Raw genomic sequence first — 17,502 nt, forward strand, 5'->3', positions numbered from 1 at the left:
AAAATTAAAAGGGATGTGTCCAAGTTTTTTCTTTTTTTTTAATTTTTAAATGCTGTAGCTCCATGTTATGTTCATAATAGGTTTTTTTTAACATTCCATCAAAACTACGGAGGCCTTAAAAGGCCTTTTAGCCTCCGTAATTAAAATTGTAGAATCATCAGCTTCAGCAACATTTACAGTTACCTTGTTTAATTCTGCTTATACATATATTGCATTAATTTTTCTGCTACCTGAAGATTTCTCTATTCTTACACCTAATTTATGTGATTTTCTTAGCATAATATGATTTCTAAACCATATTTTTCCTAATGGAAGGATAGAATAGGATATGCAAAATTAAGATATATTTTCCAGACAAAGCATTAATATTAGTATTAAGATTAAGACATAACAAATATTATAAGAAAGATCTTAATATAAATCACAAATTAATTACAAACTAATTTTAATTTGGTCTTGTATAAACACAAGTATAAAACTAATAAGATCTAAACTCAACCTTCACCATATTGTCAAGATTTGGCATTATAGGAACCAAGAAATTACAGTAAATTAAGAAAAAAATATCAAAGTACACGATATTAAATACTGTAATGTATTCTACGACACTCACCATCTCCCTTCTAAAGAGAAAAAGATAAAACATAAAGCTTATTTTAGTCTTATCAACACACTCTTCGATAAAATATATGTTTAAAATTGCTATTAATCCACTAACTTGATATTTTTAGGAAATGATGATACAAACATTATAATCAAAGTATATTGTATTAGTAACATTATAGGTAAGATGTTACCTCTATCTCCCATTGACGCGTATTGTTCTATAAGACTCGTCATGGTAGTATTTCAAAACATCAATACATATAATCAAAACTATCGTTGCCTGTAAATAACTAGAAATTAAATAACTTGAAAGAAATAAAATAATTCTAATAAGTTTAAAACCATTAAGAAAAAATCCGTACATGATAATTTTTAATTCTAATGTAAATATATAAATAAATGTTATTATTATTACAATTTTATATATTCATAATACTTTCATTTACATATTCTTCATTATCCTTCTTACCTTAATTTTGGATATCAAGATAAATGTGAAATTATAAAATTAATTATAGAATTTGTATTATTATTGATTAACACTCAAAAAAAATTTCAACTGCAAATAATTCGAAAATAAACTGCAATTTGGCAACATCGACGATGTGCGCTTGCGTCGTATCGATGATCAAATGCAGCAAATATGGGCTTAAAGGTCAGCCAACGGATCCACACCTTTACCAACTATTGTGAAATATGTAAGGGTGCAGCCACACTATCCTAAAAACGGCGTATCGGCGTAACAGCGTAATGACCTTGAATAGATTTCCAGTAATTCTATTGGCTGAAACATTCATCTGTCAGAAATTTTATCTGTCAAATTCATCTGTCAAAAATTTCAGCCAATAGAATTACTGGAAATCGATTCAAGGTCGTTACGCCGTTACGCCGATACGCCGTTTTTAGGATAGTGTGGCTGCACCCTAAGAGAAAAAGGTAATGGTGTGGATCCGGTGGCTGACCTTGAAACGAGTTTTTGCTGCATATAGTCACAGACACTACGCATGCGCACATCTTCGATGTTACCAGATTGCAAGTTATTTTGGAATTATTTTCAGTAGAAAACAAATATGTGCTTTTCAGTGTTTTTTTGTCAATATATACCGTATGATCGAAATAACGGCGTCCAGTTGGCTATAAAATGACAGCTATCTTCATTTCATAGTCATCGCTGACGCTATTTTTTGCAATCATAGTACGCGGTATAGTATTTATATTATTATTTTAATATTTCGCACAACACGTGAACGCTTATTATGTATTTTCATTGTCAATAAAATTAAATCTAAATAAAACTCTACATTCTTATAATTAATCTAATTGCTCTAGATTATTATGCTACGTTTAAAAAGTGCTTTATTAGAAATTCGGGAAATTAAAAGGGATATGTCCAAGTTTTTTCTTTTTTTTAAATTTTTAAATGCTGTAGCTCCATGTCATGTTCATAATAGATTTTTTTTAACATTCCATCAAAACTACGGAGGCCTTAAAAGGCCTTTTAGCCTCCGTAATTAAAATTGTAGAATCAGCTTCAGCAACATTAACAGTTTTACCTTGTTTAATTCTGCTTATACATATATTGCATTAATTTTTCTGCTACCTTAAGATTTCTCTATTCTTACAACTAATTTATGTGATTTTCTTAGCATATATGATTTATAAACTATATTTTTCCTAATGGAAGGATGGAATAGGATATGCAAAATTAAGATATTTTAACATTTATTTTCCAGACAAAGCATAATATAGTACTAAGATTAAGACATAACAAATATTATAAGAAACATCTTAATATTAATCATATAAATATCAGATCAAAACTCAACCTTCACCATATTGTCAAGATTTGGCATTATTGGAAAGAAGAAATTACAGTAAATTAAGAAAAGAATATTAAAGTACACGATATTAAATACTGTAATGTATTCTACGACACAAACTATCTCCCTTCTAAAGAGAAAAAAATAAAACATAAAGCTTATTTTAGTCTTATCAACACACTCTTCAATAAAATATATGTCTAAAATTGCTATTAATCCACTAACTTGATATTTTTAAGAAATTATGATACAAACATTATAATCAAAGTATATTATATTAGTAACATTATAGGTAAAATGTTACCTCTATCTCCCATTGACGTGTATTGTTCTATAAGACTCGTCATGGCACTACTTCAATACATCAATACATATAATCAAAACTATTGTTGCCTGTAAATAACTAGAAATGAAATAACTTGAAAGAAAAAAAATTATTCTAATAACTTTAAAACCATTAAGAAAAAATCCGTAAATGATAATTTTTAATTCTAAATTCTAATGTAAATATATAAATAAATGTTATTATTATTACAATTTTATATATTCATAATACTTTCATTTCACAATCTTCATTATCCTTCTTACCTTAATTTTTGATATTAAGATAAATCTGAAATTATAAAATTAATTATAGATTTTGTAAACATTTGTTTTTAACTAAAAATAATTCGAAAATAAACTGCAATTTGGCAACATCGACGATGTGCGCTTGCGTAGTATCGATGATCAAATGCAGCAAATATGGGCTTCAAGGTCAGCCACCGGATCCACACCTTTACCGAGAAAAATACCAAACTTAGCTAAAATAGAAAATAACCGACCTCCGGTTATTGATCAAAGCTGAAGGTTATTAGGTTAATTCAAAGGGTTAAACCAATGAGGGTTAAACTGACGCATGACGTAGGAAATTAACCGGTTACTAACTGAAAAAAAACGGTTATCGAAATAACCGGTTATTTTGGTACATCCCTACTGTGGTTTAAATACCAGGACTGTGCCAGGACCATGGCTAAATTACCAAAGGTAAATACCATATAGGTAAATACAAAATACAAATAATATTCTACATATCACGCTTATAAAGAGGTTTTATTAAACTTATTTGTGCTTAAATTAGGTCAATCCACATCTATATAAGGTTATCATGTGCTAATATCCAATGTTTTTACTGAATCTGTACAGAAAATTTTACGTTTTTTACTGTTCATAATATCGACTGAAACCGAAATGTTTAATATTGAGGTTGTTCATGATAAATTTGAGGCTTCACTATGTGAGGATGACGACGTTGATTTGGAACTTTATTTGGAGAGTTTTGAAGAACTTAGCAAGTGAGTTATTTTTTATGAACTGTGTCTCAAAATTTTTCCTCTACCTTCTAGGGTTTTTCAGTAATTATTGGAAAAACTGGAAATTGCTTTTTACACAAAAATTTGTATGCACCCTATTTTGAGGTTGTAGATTACGAATCTGAACTTTTTTTGGCAGTCTCTAACTGTTTTTCCCCTAGGTGATGCAAAACCTTGTCATTGGTGGGTGGAGCTCAGAGATATAGACATATATCCCTGGTGGAGCTCCCTGTCAGGTGCCTCTGACACTTTGACTGGATTCAAGGTGCATCTTGCTATCTTGTCTTTAGCTCTGGTGTTGTGGCAAGGGAATTGCATCAAGACGTATAACGATGCCGGATAGGATTATCTCTTTTGTTATACCAGGGACCCTCTGCTGTCTGTAGGCATATTTTACGAGAAGAGGATGAGGGGGCCTTAGCTTAATTGGCCGGACCAAGAGGAGACCTTACAAAGAAACTAAATCCCACTATGACAGACCCAGGTCAAAGGGATGTGTGGCTAGATAGTACACTAATCATTACTGGTCTCAACCATGAGGCACTAGGGGGATATCATTGTAATTAGTCTTTACTTATACATGCAGGGCTCTGTAGAAGTGGACTGACTAACTGTAGTGACTTGTGGGAATACACTATGAGCTCAAATTCAAGTAGGAATAAAAACTATTAGTGGAGCTAGAGGGAAACTCTCTAGCAATACTGGGAGGCAAAATTAACAAAAGTTGCAAGTTGCAATGAACCAACCACAAAGGGAACTATAGGAGAGGCAGCTGACGCTTGCGTGAGACTATTCTCCACAAGTGGCATACAAGCTACCACCTCTCCTCTAAGGGTCGTTAGCCTATCTCCAAGATATAACTACCCCCCAGTATAATTTACTTAGGATATCCCATAATGCATGGGATATCCCAAGTAAATCTATATCCTGCAAAAGGGTATTCCACCACAACAACAAGACTCTTTGAGAAAAATCAATATGCAGTGGTAATAGTCCAGGGACAAATTAAAGGTTTGTTGGAAAAAAATTCAAAGATAATATACAAGGTGTCCCACTTAAGATGGATACAAACCAATATCTTGGTTGTTTGTTGAGCGATCTTTTTCATTTTTGGCAGAGGGCTGTATGGCTATAAGAAGTACATTTTGCCCAGGGTAAGAAATGCAATACCTCATAGACATACGTTTTAATGGGGTTTGATATTTTTTGAGTCAAGAGTAAACTACCCTTAGGATAGTATTTATTTCAAATCTGGTAAATTATATTGAATCCTCCTTACCCAAGATACTTAAGTTCTAATTTTGATCAATATTGATACATGGTGTGTTATTAAAATAAGACATTTTTATTTTTATTATTTTTTAAGTACTTACGACGCCACTGGATAAACCACTGGTTTATTATCAATAACCAATTATATCCAATTATCAGTTAATAATCGATTTAAGTTTTCAGATAGCTTCCATAATAATTAATATACGATACACAAAAACTAAATATTTTCAATTTATTTTGTTTATTTTAAAAAATTATTTTTTAAGTTTGCAATGAATAACAAATGAATAAAATGAGTTACAAAATAATTTAAAACCCCTATTTTCAATGGAATCTGAAATATGAGTTTTATTCATTTTATTGAGGAATATTTTAAAAAATCCAAATAGTTAGATATTTAAAACAATCACTATTAACTTTGAAAAATATGCTCTAAACAAAGATTTATAAAACTATAACGAACTAAAATTCAACCTTCGACCAAACCATAATTTCTAATGCATTTTTCCTAAATTTTCCTATTTTTTAAGCAAACTTTTCGTAATTTTTTTCTAGAAATTTGTTCACATTCTTGTCTTATTCGAGTTTTCAATTCTTCTAATGTTCGTGGACGGGTTTTATAAACTTTATTTTTGATAGCACCCCACAGAATGAAATCCAAAGGTGTGAGGTCTGGAGACCTAGGGGGCCATGCTACAAAAGGACTATTGCGACATTGCGACCAATCCATTGAATCCAACTTGAAAATTTTCATTAAGCCATCTTCTTACAGGTGCAGCATTATGGATCGGAACTCATTTTATTCATTTGTATTAGCAAACTTAAAAAACATTTTTATCAAGTAAACACAATAAAATGAAAATATTTAAGTTTTTTTTGTATTGTATCTTAATTATTATGGAAGCTAATTGAAAACTTAAATCGATTATTAATTGATAATTGGTTATTGATAATAAATCAGTTGTTTATCCAGTGGCGTCGCAGGTACCGGGTGGCCAACTAAGAATGGACGCCGGCTGTATCTCAGAAACTACTTATCGTATAACTTTGAACTTGTTATTTATTATTATATGATAAAATTTATGTCGTTTGGGTCACTTTTCATATATAGCACATGTGCGAATCTTAATATGCACTACTGGTCCAAATCTACCCTTGATGCAAGTAGTTCAGCACCAAGACCGTTGGTCGGTAAATGTTTAGGCTGGAATTCTAGGATGGGGAATGATTGGACTTTTTTAATTATCTTAATAAAATGAACATAAGTTCTAAGAGATAAATTGTCAACTTTGTTAGGGGATCCATCATGATGAAACTGCATTTGTTGCAATTTAATCAGCATGAATGCAGTTGTGCCGCTTATTTTGCTATGAATGTGTGGACGCTGGAGCGGCATATTTCCATGGCCAGCTAGGTCATCGGATTCAATATGCCTGGGTTTTAATTTATGGGGTCGAATCAAGAACGAACATGGATAAATAACAATTAAATGGTATTAAAGTAAAATTAAAATGTATATTTTGGTATTTTGACGTAACCAATTTATCTCTTTTTGTTTCCTAGCCTACTACTATAATATTTAGACCTTATAATACTAGGCGACAGCCTAATATGATTTATTTTCTTAATATCTCCCGTTAAAGAGAAGATAGAAAGTTGCGGTTTGAGCTAATATTTTGGAAATTTTGTGCTCTATTTAACGGCGCAAAGAAAAGTATAGCCTCCTATTTAAATTTTTTATGCAAAAGTGCAATATCTGTTATGATGTCAAACAGCGCCCTCTAGCTACCAGAAAAAAATTTATGGAAACAAAATTTATATTGGAGATTAAGAAAGAAAAGCTCTTTTAAACGAGCCCTAGTTTGTTTAAATCGGTTAACCTAAACCAGAGTTACCCTTATTTTAGTAAAAGCAAGTTTAACCTTCCCCCACCACTTTATTTTATGAGATAGAACAAAATACTTTATATCAAAAAAATTACAAATTTCTCGATGATTACAATAATAATATTTAAAATACCTGTTCACCTGCATATTTTTGAGAAAAACCCTGTTTTTTGATTGGATATCAGAAAAACGCCCCGCTAGCGGACATTTTTCGAACTTGAAAATAATTTCCAGCGATTTCTCTTGGTCGATTTACTTATTAGAATTTTTTTCCCAAAGTTATACGATAAATAGTTTCTGAGATACAGCCGGCGTCCATTCTTAGTTGGCCACCCGGTACTTAAAAAATAATAATAAAAATAAAAATGTCTTATTTTAATAACACACCCTATATCAATGTATCAATGTTTATCAAAATTAGAACTTAAGTATCTTGGGTAAGGAGGATTCAATATAATTTATCAGATTTGAAATAAATATTGTCCTAACGGTAGTTTACTTTTGATTCGAAAAATATCAAACCCCATTAAAACGTACGTCTATGAGGTATCGCATTTCTTACCCTGGACAAAATGTACGTCTTATAGCCATACAGCCTCCTACCAAAAATGTAAAAGATCGCTCAACAAACAACCAAGATATTGGCTTGTATCCATCTTAAGTGGGACACCATGTACATGATAACAGGCAGGAATTTCCCAGAGCCTGTATTCTTATAAGAAATAATATTAATTATACAAGTGGTTCAGAATTTACAACCCGAGATCTTGTTCCAATTATGGTTCAAGTTATTATTGAGGATTGTAGCAAATATATTGTGTATCAAACGGGTGATGAGAAGACACCGCCTCCGGAGGTACAGGAGCTTTATGCGCCGACGCGCCGGCGACTACCTCTACCGGGATGTGACTAGGATAGGGCTTTTTCCCAATATATCTATAGTTATCAATATATTGAATAACAATAGGTGACTTCAAAATTATCGATATATCGACATATCGTTAACTATCGATATATCTGTAACTATCGATAGATCGGTACCTGTCGATATATCGTCACCTATCAATGTGTTGATCACAGCCTATTCAACACAGCGAGTCAACTCACGATTATTTATATTTACATAGAATAATTCGTGCCCACTTCGATACTCGCTTACATTTCGTTATGTAACAAGTTCGATTTCAAAGTCGATACGGCAAAACATCAGAGTTGTATTTTAAATTTTACATGTTTGGAATTAAGTCACAATTAATTCAACAAACTGAAAATAGAACATTTTAAAATTGTAGCGTGTCTCCAAGACCCCATTCTCAGAAATATCTTTGATGTAAACTACATTGTTTTTCGCAACCTGTATGGACGAATAAAAATTAACCAGAATAATATCTATTATACCGGGTGCATATCAAAAGTGGCCTACCTCTATAACTTTTTATTTTTTCAGATAAAAAATCGGGATTTGGCATGTTAGTAATATGACATAAATTAAGATTGATTGACGTATTCAATTGTTTTTGTTCACTTTCTGTTTCACCGGAAATGACTACAACTTTTTATTTTAAATAGCACCCTCGATATTTTGTTTAGTTAGGTTATTAGCTTTATTCGATAGAAAGTGACACTTTGAATAGAATGACATAACATATGTCAACTTTTGACATTTTCGAATATTGTTTATTTGAAATTGCAACATGCCATTCATAACGACAATTTGACTCGAAATACCAAGTTTGTTGTTCCTTGCTCCAGTTATACCTAGAGCTGCCAATCGCTGTACTTTTGTGAAGCTTTTCTATTAGTCTCTTTAAGTACCGCTTCACACCATACTAGTGCTCCATAAGTGATGATTGGTCTAACTATAGCAGTGTACATCCAGTGTATAATGTACGGTTGCAGCCCCATCTTTCCCAAACAGTTTTTTACATGCATATAATGCATTTATTCCCTTTATCATCCTTTCCTCCGTGTTCCTTTTTTCAGGAAAGCTTTAAGTTCAGATATATTCCAAAATATTTTGTTTCCTTAGCAAGTACAAGTAGCGTAAACTTGGGTATCTTGTATTTTCTTGTGAACAGAATGAGTTCGGTTTTGTCTGGGTTGATGCCCAAATCATTCCTATTTGCCCATTCCGTTAGCTTCTTCAGAGCAGTTTCCATAATGTCATTGATCGTCTGCAAGTCTTTGCCAACGATCAGCATTACCACGTCGTCTGCATATGCCTTTATCCTAATTGCCTTCATTGTCAGAGATGTCAGGATTGGGTTCATTACAATCAGCCAAAGCAGAGGTACACTCCTCCTTGTGGCGTGCCTCTTGTTGCGCGCCTTTTGGCTGAGCTGTTTCCCATCTCCGATGTGATAGTCCTGTTCTCTAGCATTTCTAACACCCAGTTGATGGTTAATTGCTTTACCTTTAGTTCCTCCATGGCTTTTTTGATCGCCTCTGTCTTTAAATTATTGAAAGCACCCTCTATGCCTAAGAAAGCCACTAATGTGTATTCCTTATCCCTGAGGGATTTTTAAATTGTACCTACGACCGAATGCCGAACATTTTCGACTGACTTACCTTTAAGGTATGCGTGTTGCGCAGCACATTGCTTCTCAATATATGTAGTCTCCTTAATATGTAGATCTGTTTTCAGTGTATTACAGTACAGTATCACAATTTTTTCAGCCAAACAGTACCAGTGTTTTCAGTAGAAACGAAGATGGCTAAGTCTGAAGTCCTTAGGTAAAGAGTGGCTTGGTTTACCCGCCTTGGGTATGAAGACCACCTTTACCTCTCTCTACTTCTTTGGAATATGCCCCAAATATAGGCATTCCCGGAAGATCCTGGTTAGTAGGGTATTGATGCTCCTTGGAGCTTTCTGCAGCTTGGTGTTATTTCGTCCACTCCTGCCGACTTGTATGGACTAAATGAACGAATATCCCATGCCACCCTCTCCTCTGTGATAGTCCTGCTGATCTTCTCCCTCTTCTCTGTTTCGTCCCCTGACCCATTGTCGTCTCTCGACTCTTGCCGATTGATTTCATTTTGTTTGGTTCAGGGTCCTTGCAGCTTGGGAAACGAGTCTCCATTAGAAGATTGAGGGTCTCGGCGTTGGATTCAGTCCACGAATCGTCTGGTTTCCTGATGTTGCTTGGTACCATCAGTTCTTTGGACAGTACCTTCCTCAGTCTGGCCGCCTCGTTGGTGTTCCTGATGGACTCATTGAACTCCTTTATCGATACCCATTTAGCCTCTTTTATATTCTTTTTATATTCGTTGAAACACTTTCTATAAACGTCCCAACTTTTTTCCGTTTTCTCCTTTTGTGCTTTATTGTTTAGCTTCTTTATTCTTGTCCTAGGCGGCCGTAACTCCGCGTAGCAGTAGCAATACTAACAATACCTATGTCGAAAAAAATAGAAAAAAGAAATAAGAAATATAAATAAAAAAGCGTGTTAGATTTGTCATGTTATTTATATTAAGAATTTCGTAGTTTTCGCTTTTAAAATTAAAATACGCTTTTATCATGTTTTATCCTGATTTTTACTAGTCTAATAGAAAATACAGTTGAGGGTTGGAACCTTTGGTGTTACACAGCAAAATAAAAACACTAAATCACCACAATACACCAAAAACACTTTTACTTTTACACTGGACGCGCGTTTCGCTAACCATGTTAGCATCATCAGCAGATGATTATAAACTCAAAAGTTTAAAATAAACTCAAAAGTTTAAACGAAAATAATTTTGTTATTTTTTCCTGCAAAGCGACAATAATTAAATACGTGGAATCCGACCCTGTAAAGTATCGACTCTACGCCGAAACGATCGAACTCGACTGCTGCTCTGATTGCTATGACCCCAGCGCGGGTAAGCAAAAATTGGCGCAGTTGAGTAGCTGGTCACTAACCTGTAAGCTTACTCATTAGTAAGCTGTGGTATTGATAACATTTAAAAAATAGCATTTTCAAAAATCTGAAAGACACATATGTTTGTCCTCATAAAACTGCAATTCTTTCCGTATTTGACCAACTCTCTAATTCCAATAGTTTCCGAGATACCCATAGAGAACATCATAGAAAATGCACCCTGTATAAAAATAATTTTATCTCTATTTTGGCGCGTCTGTCTTCTAAACGCGACCGCGTGTCGAAGTTTTCTGTTTACCATGCAAATGGCAAAGAAATAAACTAATTATGTGCAAAAAATTATTTAGTTATCTGCTGACGATATTTAATATGTTTTTGGAAAAACTTTTAGGTCGTCTGTTTCAAAAATGTGACCATATGCTGCGGCAGACATTTATGCCTTGCGTTCTATTACAGTTTTCCATTTCGTTGATATTTGATTTTTTTATGGTAATAATGAGGTAAGTTAATATCAATTTTTTCAAAATTCTGAGAGCTGTATATTGCAACGGTGACCGCGAAGACTCGACAGACGAGCGGTTTTATACTAGGTAATGCTACGCTATTGCAATTCCGGTATAAAACCTGGTAACTTATTAGGCAGTTCATTTTACTCCCAGTTCTTGGACTAGGAGGCTGGAGGATCTGTCTCCATTTTCTCCACCTCTTTAATTGGTCTCTCCTTAGACCTGATACCAGTGTTGTCCAGAATCTATAATAGAGGATATATCCCTCTTTCTCTATTGCCTCCTTGGATTTGAGGTCAATTACATTGCAAGGGTTAGTCGGTACAGAGCCCAGCATGTAGAAGTAAGGCAGACAAGAATACAATGGATTACCATGTGGTGCCCCAAGGTTGAAACCAGTAGAGGCTAGTCTCTAGAATGGTACGCAAGAGAAGTCAGTGGGGTGCAATCTTGGATGTCTATAAATCTAGTTGGCCCAGAAGTAAATGCGTACAAAACAGTAACAAGCCCTGGTAGAACAAGAAGCTGGCCTATTTTAGATCAGAGGTCCAACGGTTCTTTAACAGGGCTAAATCCAGTGGCGAATGTCAGCTCTATACAGAGAAATTAATTGAGAGTAATTAACTAGACTACACATAGCGATGGCCAAGAGTGCTAAAACAACGCAAAGAACTGCTAAAACAACGCAAAGAACTCCAACCTAAAAAGTTCAGGTTCGTGATCTACTACCTAAAAAAAGTACAAAAAAGTAACAGGGCTAAATCCAGTGGCGAATGTCAGCTCTATACAGAGAAATTAATTGAGAGTAATTAACTAGACTACACATAGCCATGGCCAAGAGTGACGCAAGCTAGACGGAAGGAGATGAAGAGAGAGCCTACTTCATACTACTTACTTCAGCTAACCTCCTACTTCATACACACTTTCCAGGTAGCATATCTTATGATATGCATGTAGTTCTGGCCGAACCCCGCAAACCTTGCAGGGAAGACTGGGAAGTGCCAAGCTCGTAATTACAGAACAAAAACTGAAATGGGCTATTGACAGATTCCAGTTTTATAAAGCAGCAGGAGTAGATGGGATTTTTCATGCCCTTCTAAAGAAGTGTCAGGAAATCCTTCTCACCGTCTACTAAATATCACAAGAAGCAGCTTAGCGTTGGGATATATAGCGACCATCTGGAGAAGAGCAAAAGTAATCTTCAAACCTAAAATAGGCAAAACTGGCTAGATCATCCTAAAATCATTTAGACCTATTAGTCTCACATCATTCATACTAAAAACGATGGAGTAAGTGGTGTTACCAATTATTATTCATACTAGATATTATTAGAGAGAAACAACCATATTAGAGAAAATCATCTAAAGGATAAACCACAAACCACTGCACCATAGTCACTATGCATATAGACCGGGCAGATCTACAGAAACTGTTCTACCAATTAACCAAGCTAATAAAAGCAAGCCTGGATAGAAAAGAAACAGTAATTTGTACTTTCTTGGGCATTTCAGGTGCGTTTGACAACATACCTCACAAGGTGACCAGGCGATCTTTAGCTAGAGAGAAGAGATGTGAACAAGTTAGAACAAGAGAGGTGAACAGTGAGTTCTGTTAAACTATAATTCGCCGGTTTTGGGAAATGAGGCTCAGATGGGTACCAAAACTGGAGCTGCTAAAACAACGCAAAGAACTCCACAAGGTGGTAACCCAAAAAGTTCAGGTTCGTGATCTACTACCTAAAAAAAGTATAGTATACACATTTTTATGAAATAGGAAGATTTCCAATTTTTCCATTATAATTACCTATTTTTCGATGATAGCATCTTTCATTGAACTGTCTATGTATTTTTAAATATAGAAGGCAATTGGGAAATTCGATCCCCACTATTGGGATCTCGAAAACTACAGGAGATACTCGGATAGTTAAATTAGGAAAAAGTTAAGGTCTCTGCACATTATCATACATGGAAAAATTTTATTTAGTGGTTTTAATAAGAAATAATTCACACTCACCGTATAGCATCATCCATATAACGTTTCCCGTTTCCGTTCAGAGTGGAAAATTATATTAATTCTTTTTACATTAGATATATTGTAAATCTTCTTACTGAATTTTGTCTTGTTTCTTTTATATCTATTGGTAATGCAATTGTACATACATGATTTTTACGAGAAAAGTGGGAAAATATCACTACTGAAGCAAACTGAAACTCTTCATGTATGAATATGTGAATACACAGTCCGGTTGCTAGAAGGGAGACGTTACGCGTGTATACGCACAGAGCTTAGCCTGGGTTTACATGCATCCGTAATGCGTCGTCCGTCGTTGATTTTATACAATTTTATTGGTTTATTTGAAAAATGACAGATCATACTTAAATATGATTGGAGTGACGGAACGACGGACGACGCATTACGGATGCATATAAACTCATCTTAAATGTGCGAAACAATAGCCCGTTTGGAAACATTTGAAATTCCGAGTAGTTCCGCAGATATTGGAAAGAGAGAAAAAAGGAAAATTTAGTATAATTTTATTTTTTTTTCTGACGTTATACATATGAGACTTTTTTTATTTATCGACTTAGGTGAAATTTGACTTGGGCGATAGTTTTTGATTTAATTTGGATTAAAAGTGACATAAGAAAATTTACTCTGTTTCCCGAGGTATCTGTCAAGTTTGACATTTAAAGTAATAAATGGCTAAGAAACGGGTTTCCTGGTCAAATTTCGAAAAACTTTATTTGAAAAAGTTGTTTTTTTTTAAATTTAACATAAATATACCAATTATCTAGTAGTCATAAATTTAGTTCAAGGTTTTACAAAGATATTTGCTAAGAATTTGTATTTTATTATGAAATTAAATAAAATTATGAAAAAATAGTTTTTTTATGAAGAGTTAAATATTGTTGTAAAAATACTGGGTTGTGTGATGCGAACTAAAAATAAGTATCCCCTATCTATTTTAGCAAAAATTTGCCACTCATTTATTAAGGGCTTGCCACACAGAGACCCATTGAAAATGATGTATAAGTTGGTCTATACTACCGTATGATATCTAAATCATTTGAAAAAGGGTTACGGCCAACCCGCTGATTTTTCTAAACAATTACAGAAAAAAATCGCAGCTCATTTATTACCAGACCAATTGAAAATGATGTATAGGTGGTTGCGGTACACCATCCCATATTCAAAATCATTTGCCGGTCCGTGCTGAGCCCGTAAAGGGCAAAATCAAAAATTCGCTCATTATTCTAAAAATTGACAGAAAAAATCGCCACTAATTTACTAAGGGCTGTGCCAGAATGGGACCGATTGGAAATTATGCACCTGTATAGGCGACTGGTGTACACCACCCCATATTCAAAACCATTTGCCGGTTTGTAGGAAAAGGGCTAAGTTCGAAAAGCCGCTTTTTGCATAAACATTGGCAGAAAAAAAATCGGAGCTCATTTGTTAAGGGGTTTTCAATAACTAGACTTTTATATTTATATAGATATACATAGGTACACTACGTCATACTCAAAATCATTTGCCGGTCCGTAGGAAAAGGGCCAAGTTAAAAAATTCGCTCTTTCAAAAAAAAAATACTGGAAAAAATTTGCAGCTCATTTATTAAGGGTTGTACCACAACAAGATGTTTTGTCAATGATGTATAGGTACATTATCTCCGTACGATCCGTAGAAAAAGGGCTAAGTTCAAAAATCCGCTGTTTTTCATAATAATTTACAGGAAAAAATTTGCAACTCATTAAGGGTTGTGCCACAACAAGACCATTTGGAAATAATGTATAGGTGGTTAGGGTACGTCACTCCATATTCAAAATCATTTGCCGGTTACTAACTTTACTAAATGTATCTCCAACTTTTCAAATAGTATTTTGCCTTGTTATAATAGGTAAAGTTTTAACTTGTCGTTTTTCTGTCAAACAACCAAAGGCGCCTATTGAAAAACGATTTTTGAAAATAGTACGTATACCGGGTGCGTCTCAAAAGTGGCCCACCGGTATAACTTTTTATTTTTTCAGATAAAACAACGAGATTTGGTATGTTAGTATATGACATAAATTGGGATTGATTGACGTATTCAATTGTTTTCGGTCACTTCCAGTTTAACCGGAAATTACTACAACTTTTGATTTTTAAATGGCACCCTCGGTATTTTTTACTTATTCGATAGAACATGACACTCTGATCGAATGACATACCATATGTCAATTTTTGACATAGTCACTCAAAAACAAATTCTATTATAAATTTCAATCTAGAGTGCCATGGCTGTGTTAAAAACACTAATTTTTAATCAAGGACCCTTGGAAAAATAGATTTGATCGTCTAATGTTTTTAGTGTCTTGTCCTGGCCGGTTAAAAGATGCCCAAATCGTATTTTTAATCATATCTCAATTTTTTCAAATGGAACGAGGGTGGCTCATTAGCATATTTGGAAAAAAAAAATTACGAATAATTTGATACCACACACTTGGTATTTTGAGTCAAATTGTCGTTATGAATCGCAAGTTACAATTTCAAATAAACCATATGCCAAAATATCAAAAGTTGACATATGATATGTCATTCGATTCAGAGTGTCATTTTCTATCGAATAGAGTAAAAAAAAATACCGAGGGTGCCATTTAAAAATCAAAAGTTGTAGTCATTTCCGGTGAAACCGGAAGTGACCAATAACAATTGAATACCTCAATCAATCCCAATTTATGTCATACACTAACATACCAAATATAGTTACCTTTTTTACACATCTAAATATACCACCCGGTATATTTAGATGTGTAAAAATCTAATGTGGCGCCTATAAGAAATAATAAAGTTAATGATGGTGGCGAAAAGACCATACGTCGGATGACAAATCTGAAACGCTGTTGTGTAGCTAGAAAAGTGACAATGAAAATGTGCTTTTAGTTTTAGGATAACTTGTCAAATAACGTCAGAAAAACATAAAATCGAAATCTTTATTTTCGGTTTTTTCAAATATTTCCGGAATTTTAAATTAACCATTAATGCTCAACTTTGCCCAATTTAACCACACTCGTATCTCCTATAATTTTCGAGAACCGAATGGTGTGGGCCGAATTTGAAGTATCCTGTAGATGTAAAATAGTTTAACAGTGTTATTCATTTCAGGTTTTTAAGTTTACTAGGTACTATATTTAGTTTTGTTAATAAAGATTTACAACAAAAAATGGATCACCTCAATAATCTTTTAAAAGATAACGATACTACACATACATATAAAACAGTGAAAGCAATGATTGAACACGAAAAAGAAAGTGGACTTCTTTATAAAACTGGTTTTGTTTCTGGCAGTAGAACTTTATTAAGAATTCATAGAGGATTAGGTGTGTAGTATTGCCAAGCATTATTATTTAACAAAGATAATATTATATTTTCTGTAGATTTTATTCAGCTATTTTTAAAGAAGATTGGGGAGTTACAAGACCATGATACTACATATGTTGCTTGCAGAGAAGCATATGATCTTACTCTTGCAAAGCATCATTCTTTTATGATTAAGAATGGAGCTAAAATGGCTATGTATACATTACCAAATCGAGGGCAGCTTTTGAAAAGGGTTCGTATTTTATTGTTCTAGGATATGTCAGTATAAAATATTACATCCATTTTAGGTGTGCATTGAAGAGGAAGAAATAGAAAGAGCACTCAGTTTGCTTCCAAAGACTTTAGAAGTTTCATCGATCGTGTATACACGTATTGATACTTTATATACAGCACACAATCTACATGACCTCCCATAGGCTTAATCATAAATAAAAGACTTATAATAGGTTTGTTACAACCAGCATTTCGGGATCGTTTCGAAATCGTACTCGAATCGGTTTTCTTGCACTTTGTTAGCATGCGCGGACTTCGAATAGTTTCGTGACGATCCAAAAAGTATCAACGTTGGAACGCTTTGTGGATTGTTTTCGGGACTGTCGGAAGTGCCAAGCGTGCATGTTAAGATCGGTTTTTTGTTTTTGTTCGAGGAAACAAGAAAATACGATTAAAGCTTATCTAAATATTGTTCATTTTTCACCCTTTCACTAGGCAGCAATTCCAAATTGTTACTATCTGAAGTGGAGGTAAAGAAATCAGTCATACCATCGTCACTCTTCCTTAATTATTATCTATAGATAATTATGAAAGTGTAGAATTTAAAATTTCCGAACGATTTACTC

General features: G+C 33.8%; 1 protein-coding gene across 5 annotated transcripts; it reads left to right on the top strand.

The window, feature by feature from the left end:
- Positions 1-3,339: 3,339 nt before the first annotated feature.
- On the top strand, positions 3,340-17,352 carry LOC115878663 (ceramide-1-phosphate transfer protein). Of its 5 annotated transcripts, none has more exons than XM_030895212.1 (5): positions 3,340-3,452; positions 3,547-3,760; positions 16,433-16,662; positions 16,720-16,895; positions 16,951-17,352. In XM_030895212.1, the coding sequence occupies exons 2-5, from the start codon at positions 3,657-3,659 to the stop codon at positions 17,077-17,079; spliced, it is 639 nt and encodes a 212-aa protein (XP_030751072.1). In that variant the 5' UTR covers positions 3,340-3,452; positions 3,547-3,656; the 3' UTR covers positions 17,080-17,352. The 5 variants fall into 5 exon arrangements, with proteins under 5 accessions (XP_030751072.1, XP_030751075.1, XP_030751071.1 ...); XM_030895215.1 differs by having other exon boundaries at positions 3,341-3,452; positions 16,448-16,662; XM_030895211.1 differs by having other exon boundaries at positions 3,370-3,467.
- Positions 17,353-17,502: the final 150 nt, after the last annotated feature.

Source organism: Sitophilus oryzae, unplaced genomic scaffold, assembly GCF_002938485.1.
Source record: "Sitophilus oryzae breed Bouriz unplaced genomic scaffold, Soryzae_2.0 scaffold_1521_pilon_pilon, whole genome shotgun sequence".
Lineage (NCBI taxonomy): Eukaryota > Metazoa > Arthropoda > Insecta > Coleoptera > Curculionidae > Sitophilus > Sitophilus oryzae.